We start from the raw sequence: 9426 nt of genomic DNA, 5'->3' as shown, positions 1-9426 counted from the left end.
AAATGGACTGTTATAGACCCCAAAAAGTTCATATTTTGTATTACTGAATTAGCCAAAATTATGTGTACTCAAATATTTAAAATGTAACTAAAGACCCCTAACCTGTCCCCACCAATCCTAGGCCTAATATATGCTACTTTAGTCTTAATGTAGCACATGTGTGTTATTCTAGGGCCAAAAAATGTTTGGTTTTGATTAGATTTTTGTGCCTTTTCCAAAATTAAGTTATACAAAAATTAACTTTCAGTCAACAATGTTTGTTTATATTTGACCAAATAGTTGTTATGCATGTCTCCCCTCTATTCTGTAAAAGTTATTATATCCAGTACTGGTGGATAAATTCTATTATAACTCCTTCATTGCTCTTTTTTTTTAATTCGGTTTAAATTGTTTCATGTGGAAGTGTTTTAATATCTTGTTTAACACTATATTTTACATTCTCTGACAGACTACTATGCTTCTTCCTTGTCTAATTGGTCTGTCAGTGTGATTTTTTTTTATACAGTATCTATTTTAAATTATGCCAATAGTTTCCTAGATTCAATATTCATCCATATTTTCATGATTACAAGTATACACACAAGTACAGTACAGGAATTTGTAAATTCATCAACTACATTTATAATGATCTTGCTGTTTGTATAATGTTCTTTCAGAACATTATGTTCACCCATGATATTGTTCATGTTTCAATACTAACATAATCTGCTTCCCAGAAACACAAATATTCTCCTCCTCCTCTTCTCTCTCTCCATGGCACTGTGTGCCAAGGAGACCAATATCTACATACAGTACTTAATCTGGGAAGCATCGTATATCAAGATAAACTTATCAGTCAGTTCCCTTAATTGTCCTAACTGTAATTTTATATCACCTCACTGTATTCATCTGGAAGTACAATCAGCATTTTCCATCTTAATTATGGCAACAGTAGCACTGAACAAGATTTACTTTGTTTAGTGTCATAATATTGACAAGAAGTTTATGATATTTGTATAAAACCAACCAATATTTGTATAAAACTCTAGCTAAGAGTGTGTTACAACCCTGAATTTACCCGAGGGCCACTATATCTCTAGTTGCCTCAATGAGGACAAGATGACAGTGGCTTGTCAAAAGTCCCCTCCCCCCCTAAATGTCCTGATGATTTTATTAAGCTGGACCTTAAATTGCAGCAGTGTTTTGACATTTACGACTTAGGCAGGTTGCAGTGCCATGGATTTATAACCCTATTGGCAAAAAGTATTTATTTAATGTCCTACATCATGACTTACTGTATTGAGCTTGTAACGCAAATAAAATACAACAGCTTTGTTTAACATTCGTCACTATCAGTCTTAGACACCATACAGTATGGCATTCTTTAATCCTTGTCCTGCAATTGCTACACTGACAAAAAAAAAAAAATTAAGTTTTCTTATTAAATGGTACTGTAGCTCTGTATTCAAGTGTGGAAAATACATAAATTGTATATCTATTAAAATATTTCATATATTTTATCTTTAGAAATTGTAATAAGTTAAATAGGAGGAGCAGAAAAACTAGCATTTAAATTCTCCTTGCCTGTAGTATGGGACTGGTGCTTTCATGAAGTTGTGATCATGAAGTCGCATGACTGTACAGTATTTGTATGCTTCTACACTTTGCACATTATAAAAGAATTATTGTATATTGTAAATTAAATATTTTCTTTCATTTACAAAACTATAACACTGGTTTACATATGGGCAAAGTTATAACAAATTTCTGGGGAATACCGTGCTAACATACAACGTAACAGTCCCTATGATTCCCTTGTTTCAATTTGTAATAAAGTTGTTACAATTTGTTATAACGTATTAGAACATTGTTACAACTTGCTATATTGATTGTACAATTGTTAGGTGTTAACACTTTTCACCACTGCCAAGGTAGGGCGAGCAATGTTTATACTGTACTTTTTTTTCCACCTTCAATTTTTGGTGCTATGTTGTTCAATTTGGTATCAAAATGTTTGCAATAGAATGCTCTATAGGAATATTTACATATAAGAACAACATTACCAGTACCATAAGATAAAAGTATAGTACTGTACATAAAGTAAAGAATAATAGCAGCCTCACACCTGATGGTCCAGGTGTTGCAACATTGTCACTAGTAGAACTGCTATCATCCTCATGTTCATCACCAGCATACTGTATATGATGTCATTTTTGAGAGGCCAATCCTTATACTCAAAGTACTGTATACTAGGGACCAAATGACTACTTCGTGGAACTGGAGGAATGCAAGTACAAATGATTTCTTGGTATCAGTTGTGTAGTGTTTGTATAACACAAAAGCATTATGTATAGCCACAGGGGATGGGAAGACGGTGCACACTTTAAAACAAACCCCATAATAATTGGACAATAAATGGAATTTTTACAAATATTTTAATTTTGGACGGCACTGGCATCCTCCGGATAAGTATGTGCATTGATTTTAGGTTGTCAATACTGTTAACTGGATGCGAAGTGTTAAATCTTATTCGAACGTTGTAGCAATGTCATAGTTTTTTGTGTCTGGTGGAAAGCCACTTGTGGCTCCCCAAGCAAATGAAATACACATCATCCAAAGTGTCATGCCCAGTGTAATAACACTATACTGTAGCAAATATAGTTTTTCTTAAAGCTATATATTAAATTAGCCCTTTGGTTAGCACTTAGTAATTTGAAGTTTTAAAATGGCACAAGTGAAAATGTATGTAACTTTCATACTGGACTGTTGCCATTCAGATCCATTATAAGAGTTTACTGACAGAGTACAGTACTTCAGTATTCAAAACTTGGCATGAACTGAAGAACATTTTAAATATTGTTCAGTACAATCATTGTAACAAATGCACGTAGTCAATAGAGAATTCTCGGTTGGAATAAAACTCGATACAATTAGGAACATATTTACAGTTTGATATGCAAATACAAAAATGGTGCACAGTATTTGCATAATTATTAGTCACTAGTAGCACAGTTATTTGGGGTTACTAATAATTATGAGGTCTCAGAGGATTGTTGGGATCAAACAACTTGGGATCCTTCAAGAACTCTACATTTTTCAGCTTCACAGCCATGTATCCTGCAAAGATAAAAAAAATTATTTGTACAGTATTTATTTATGGTATATAATATTTTCTCTCTGCAAATAGAAAACACTAACTGCTTGAAGACTGGATCTTGAAAGAGGAACCAGGGGCAAACACATTAATGTTAGGCCACAAATTATATACAGTACTGTACTGTATATGGCTACAACAGACTAGATAACCACAAATGTCACAAGTCTCAAGGGTGGAACATATACCCTACCCAACATGCAACTTGACAAAGGCAGTAAGAATGGCCATCAGAATACAACAAAACCAAGGCAAACTTCAAACTCTCACTCTGTGAGGGCAGAATTGGAGGGTCAGTCTATAATAAATCCTCCAAAAACTGCAGAAGTCTTCCTGGGTACCAAACACCAGGCACCACACACCGAATATTACAAGGTAAGGTAATTATCAAAAGAAGGCACCAAACCGGGAAGGCTATGTAGCACCATCAAAGTGCGAAATAATCAGAGGGCACTAAATATCACCAAGAATGCCAATACGAGAACAAAAATGCATAAGGTGAATGATATCAAAAGTATCCGATTCACCTAGAATTCTATCGAGGGACAAGTGACCGCGAGGCACCGAATATTACAAACACTGACAACAGCCTAGAGGAAAATGCAAACCCAGATAATCCCCCCTCCCCATCCACACAAATCCTCACAGTAATCAAAGACCCATGCACAGCTAAGGGCAAAGTACTGGCCAGTATCATAGTAAAATCTTCCACATAAATATACTCTCACCCTGTTTATTTTTACCAAGTGAAGTCTAATTGCTTGTTTATTTATATATAAATTATATAATTATATATATATATATAAATAAACTGTCCAACTGGAAGCTGGCCTGTCAGAGACAGCCACTGAAAACCCCCAGAAAAAGTAAATGCCCAAACAGGAAGGGGGGGGGGGGGGCAACACCGGGAATACAGTACCTAGAGATCATTCTAGTCACATGCAGTTCAAGCTTAACAGTTGATGAAGGCCCATGCAAGAAGTGAGGCATAAAGATGCATGCATCATGAAGCAAATACCAAAATAAAACAATAAATACACAAGCAAATAGTCCAGGATGGTCAGTGATTATCTGAAAATCCGGGACCAGAAGGGCAATGCGGAAGGAAGAGGAGTGTAAGTGAATGTCAGACATTAGCACCAGGCAATATGACTGAGGTGTCAAGGTAGGTGGACTGAGGAAAGTGTGCAGTCCCCTGGTGTTATGTGCAGGTAGAACAAGAGAATTGCCTCACCACCAAGTGGTTCGTGAATCAAAGGGCTTCACTGTTCCATTTGATATACTTTATTTACCTTGCTGTTTGTATGCTTTAGTTTGCCCACCTTTCTGATGGCCTTTTTATATTTGGATACAGTAGTCCATGATCTCCTGCTCCTTTGGTCCCAAGTAGGCTTATATGACTTGCAAGGGCCTGGCATGGACTGAACAGAGCAAGCTTTCAAGAAGTTACCATTAGGAACCCTTCAAGAAAATTGACATTTGGCAATTTTACCACAGGAGGCAATTGCTGATACTGTAGTGATTAAAGGCACTGAATCACTATGCCTATTGCAGCAGCAGAATAAGAGTTCACAAATAATTTTGACAAATCCTTATGGTAACCCTACCAGGGATGTCTAATTAATTAAGCAAATAAACATCAACAATTATAACTGACCTGCATTTATACTTTTCTCTACTTCTCTTTCCAGCTCAGCCTGTTGTCTTTGACACAAGCGAGTAATATTCCGCCCATAGATTTTTCCAGTATATGGGGACACAAACTGAGACAGTAGCCTTGCATTCTTAAAATCAAGACGTATGTTGTACTTGCAAAGAAGACAGCAAATCTTCTCTCTCTCATAAGGGTTGTGCATTTCAATGGGCTGAAAAAATAATAAATCAATTAGTTGCAGATACACTTGTTTATAATATAAAACAAAATTCTAAAAACAGTAAATTTCTGACCTATGGCCCCCCTCAGGGAGCATTCAAAGGGGGTCAGAGTACTGAATGAACCCATATGGTTCATTCAGTATTGTACTCATATCACCCACCATCAGCCATTCATTGACCTTGTCCACCAACACCATTGCCACCGGCAGACTCACAAGGCATTGTGAACCTATGCCACTATGTTCCTGAAGACCTTGAGCATGTTGAAGGCGACTCATTTTCAGGATATACTAATGTGAATCAAATGGAGCAAGCCACAGTGTGGAGGTGTGAGCCAGACAAAGCTTCACCCATGTTTGTTATAGAGACCGAGGCCTTCCTGCCAAATTGTCCTACTCAGGATTTTCTATTCAACATGGCAGCGTATGGATGCCTCGTTTTCCATGCACAACATTAAAAAAAAAATGCAAGATTGGAAAAAGAAAAAATACTCTTTGATGAAAATTATTTTACATGATGAACTGACAATGTGGATTTCAACACATCTTTCATAGAAGTTAGATTTTTTGTTTTTCTTAGAAATATGAATTAAGAGGAAAAATCTGGTGGGCAAATTAGGTCTGAATTTTTGCAAAATCCACTATATCAAGGTCCAGATTTTTGGAGTGCCACTGTAGACCAATTCTTCATATTCCCTTGTCAGAAACTCCTAAACCTCTTGTTCATTAACACCTCGCTAGTAGAGAGTCGACAGACAATTCACATAGACTCACTCCAACATTTATAACGTCACTGTTTACTAACATAAGAGCTTTAACAATTAGACAAACTTGCCAAGAATGTCACAATTCAAACACGCTATATTCACAGTTTATGCAAAGATTTTAATGCAAAATTGTTCATAATCTGTGCAGCAATATTTTTCATATATTATACACGTATCTCAAACTTCATGTATGCCTACTTACCATGTCTATTTGTGAAGTTTCCATATGCATCTGCTCAAATGAAGAGTCCCGCACATATGACTTCGGGGTATCTGGACTGGTTTCGCTGGTTATGGAATTCACGTTGTTGATCTTTGCTGAAGAACTGCATAATGCTTTTGCCACACCTGTCATCATGAACAAATTTGATCTAGAATATATGAGGTCATTTCATGAGCGTGTTAAAAGTTTGTTGTTATTAATATTTGCTATCAACAATATTTACCATCAAAAACATTTACCTGTACAGTACTATCAAAAACATTTACTGTCACTAATATATAGTACAGCATCATTCAACCCTTCCTCCGAATAGACAGTACGTTTTAGTACTAAATGTAATAAGTACATTCCCGACTGTCTGCATAGTACATAAATACACTTAATTGTGCTGTTACATTTACCTCCCCATTTATTCTCATTTTCTGTTAATACACTAAAAAATTTTAGGTTGAAGTTTTCGTGTTCCATTCTATATACACAAGTTTTAAATATAAAGAATTTCTTTCAGTTTTATTAATCAATAGAGATTTTATAAAAAAAAAAAATAGCCCGAGTTACTTTATAATTTATTGAAAGACTTTAGTTTTGTTTTATTAGTTTTATAAAATTGTAATATCAATATAGCTATAGGTTAAGTACTAATTGTAATTAAGAAGCAATAAATGCTATTTACATGCTTGTTCTACACTTCTAAGGTTAGGTTAGGTCATAGTTTTCTATAGTTTTTCATGAAAACTCTAATACTGTATTCACAATATTTTGGTGCAATGCTGGCGATTAAGTGTATTTATGTACTATGTTGATAGTCAGGATTGTACTTATTACATTTAGTATTAAAACGTACTATCTAGTCAGAGGATGGGCTGCATCATCATAAATGGGCTATATATACTGTATTTAAATATTTATACATATACAGTATAAATAAAAGTTAAGTTCAGCTAGAGAAACAAGGTAGTGCACCTCAAAAATAAAACATTGAATGTAATGAAATGATCTCTTCCGATAGACTTCAGTAGCTTCCTGAGCTTGAGTGCTGGTCCTGCCAACCCTAAAGGAAATTGCATTAAGCCTCCGAGACCCATCCACGCCTACCAGATGCCAGGACTGGAATCAGGCTGTCTCTCTGAGGTGAGATCAAAGTTCAACCCAAAACCGAGAATAACCCACCACAAAGGGCAAGAGCAACAAAACAAGTACAGTACTGTATTAATAATTCACTAATTAGTAATTCTGATTAATAATCTTCTGATTCTGAAGTGCTAACCCCGAGGTGAACAAAGCAAATGATCATTGCTCAACCGCTCAATGTGTCAACTTATACACAGTTTGAGGGAAGCCAAATCCTGGGTAATTGTTACCAATTGTTACCTCACTCAAGCTGCCCCAAGTAAGACACCCCAACACCCCATGGGGAAGAAAGGAGCCAAGCGGGAATTGGGGCACTACTGATGGCCCACCAGAAAAGAGCATTTCATTACATTCAATGATTTAATATCTAGTTGGTTCCTCTCAGTAGCTTGCCAAAAACTGAACTCACGACGACTGCACCTCGTTGCTCGTCGAGAAATTACCATCTGGCCTGGCAAATGAATTTAATGTGAATAAATGCAATCTTATGGATTATGAAATAGAAGATAATAGGCCACACACAACCTATAAATTATGTGAAATAGCTCTAAAGAATTCTTGTGAGAGATCTGGTGGTGCTTCTGGATAGAAAATTGTCACTAGAGGACCATATAATTAATATTGTGCGAAGAGCACATGCTATGCTTTCCAACTTCAGAATCACTCTTTCAAGTAAGTCAGTGGGAGAATATTAAAGCAGTTGTTCTTGATCTTTGAACAAAGTTGGAATATATAGCAGCTGTAATGATGCCCATCTTGTTCAAAAGACTACTGTATTTGCATATGGATCTTAATCCTGCGAAGGGTTAGTAGTTCGACCTTGGGAGGATCTCAATACTAGCCTAAAGCACATATATCGCTTTTATATGCATATAAGCGTATGTAAGCATATATCGCTTACACCACGGACAGTCTCCGTGGTGTAGTGGTAAGACACTCGCCTGGCGTTCCGCGAGCGCTATGTCATGGGTTCGTATCCTGGCCGGGGAGGATTTACTGGGCGCAATTCCTTAACTGTAGCCTCAGTTAAACGCAACAGTAAAATGTGTACTTGGATGAAAAAACGATTCTTCGCGGCAGGGGATCGTATTCCAGGGACCTGCCCGAAACGCTATGCGTACTAGTGGCTGTACATGAATGTAACAACTCTTGTATATATCTCAAAAAAAAAAAAATATATATATATATACACAGGCTTCCTGTCCCCGACAAAGCTAATAAGAGTTGACGAAATATGTGTACGATTTGACCAGAGTGACTGCGTCCACCTTTAATACTTGCCACAACTTTCCTTGGGGGGTTGACAGTATATAAAGCATTAATGATAAGGTTTATATTAGCTTACGAGGAACATGGTGACCCCTCGGTAAGATATGTCTGGCCATGGAGTAGCTCCTCAGGGAAGCAAGTATTGGCCTGCCGCTCACTGACGCCATGACGACCAAAGGGGGACTGGTCAAGTCGTATACTGCAATTTCGGATACCGGGCTAGAAACAACTTCGTTCACTGAGAAGTTTGTACATACAAACCATTCCGTTCGTATATGCGCTGGTTTGTGTTCGCTGTTGTTATCATCTGAATAAATACATGGCATTTGTTCATATAATTAGCGCTTCCATTATTAGAATTATTTATCCATTATTAGAATAACAAGGTGCAAACCATACCCCCTTACAGTTGAAATCTATTTATATACAAGAAGGTACATTGGGTTGCGAGAGTACATAACATATATTAAGAGGTACATTGTAGCAAGATTTGAGATTAAAGGATTTAAGACTAACACGTTTAGAAACAAGGCGCCCCCGAAGGAGGCTATTATTTGTTATGCACCCCATACTCAACCAGTAAGTAGTGGAGCAAAACATAGATTACATAGTCATAAAGTCTTAATCAGACCAATTCAATTCTATTTCTTTCTTTATTATGCACCCCATACCTATCCCGTGGGCGGTGGTGTAAAGGATTACAGTGGCACATTAATCATTATAACTATTTCATTCACTCAAAGATATTAAAAGACGTTCTGATACTCGAATCATAAACATTTATTTATTTATTTATTTATGCATATACAAGAATGTACATAAGGAATGTGAGGATACAAATATGGTAATTACAGTCTTGTAAAGCCACTAGCACGCGCAGCGTTTCGGGCAGGTCCTTAATCTAAGAAAATTTTAAGGAGGTAAATACTTGCAAAATTTATAGACAAAAAAATGATAACAGATTACATGAAATGAAAAAAAAAAAGATGAGAGAAAATTGTAGGTACAGTATATTAAAGCACATAGGTA

At 36.4% G+C, this 9426-nt stretch overlaps 1 protein-coding gene across 1 annotated transcript; it reads right to left on the bottom strand.

Moving 5' to 3' along the window:
- Positions 1 to 2906: 2906 nt before the first annotated feature.
- Positions 2907 to 8628, bottom strand: mRpS18C (mitochondrial ribosomal protein S18C). Its single transcript, XM_045736741.1, has 4 exons — positions 8474 to 8628; positions 5977 to 6122; positions 4791 to 4998; positions 2907 to 3096 (listed from the first exon to the last, which is right to left on the bottom strand). Exons 1-4 carry the CDS (start codon positions 8562 to 8564, stop codon positions 3005 to 3007), a joined length of 537 nt encoding a protein of 178 aa, XP_045592697.1. The 5' UTR covers positions 8565 to 8628; the 3' UTR covers positions 2907 to 3004.
- Positions 8629 to 9426: the final 798 nt, after the last annotated feature.

This window comes from Procambarus clarkii, chromosome 18 (assembly GCF_040958095.1).
Source record: "Procambarus clarkii isolate CNS0578487 chromosome 18, FALCON_Pclarkii_2.0, whole genome shotgun sequence".
In the NCBI taxonomy this organism is placed as follows: Eukaryota; Metazoa; Arthropoda; class Malacostraca; order Decapoda; family Cambaridae; genus Procambarus; species Procambarus clarkii.
The sequence above is the reverse complement of the archived record's forward strand: the minus strand, read 5'-3'. Positions and strand labels throughout refer to the sequence as shown.

What these genes read in the sequence shown, in the direction of transcription:
- mRpS18C (XM_045736741.1), bottom strand. Translation starts at nt 8,564, where the DNA reads ATGGCGTCAGTGAGCGGCAGGCCAATACTTGCTTCCCTGAGGAGCTAC. An exon ending in AAACTTCACAAATAGACATG is followed by an intron (nt 4,999 to 5,976) that starts GTAAGTAGGCAT and finishes TTATTTTTTCAG; the next exon opens with CCCATTGAAATGCACAACCC. An exon ending in AGAGAAAAGTATAAATGCAG is followed by an intron (nt 3,097 to 4,790) that starts GTCAGTTATAAT and finishes TTATCTTTGCAG; the next exon opens with GATACATGGCTGTGAAGCTG.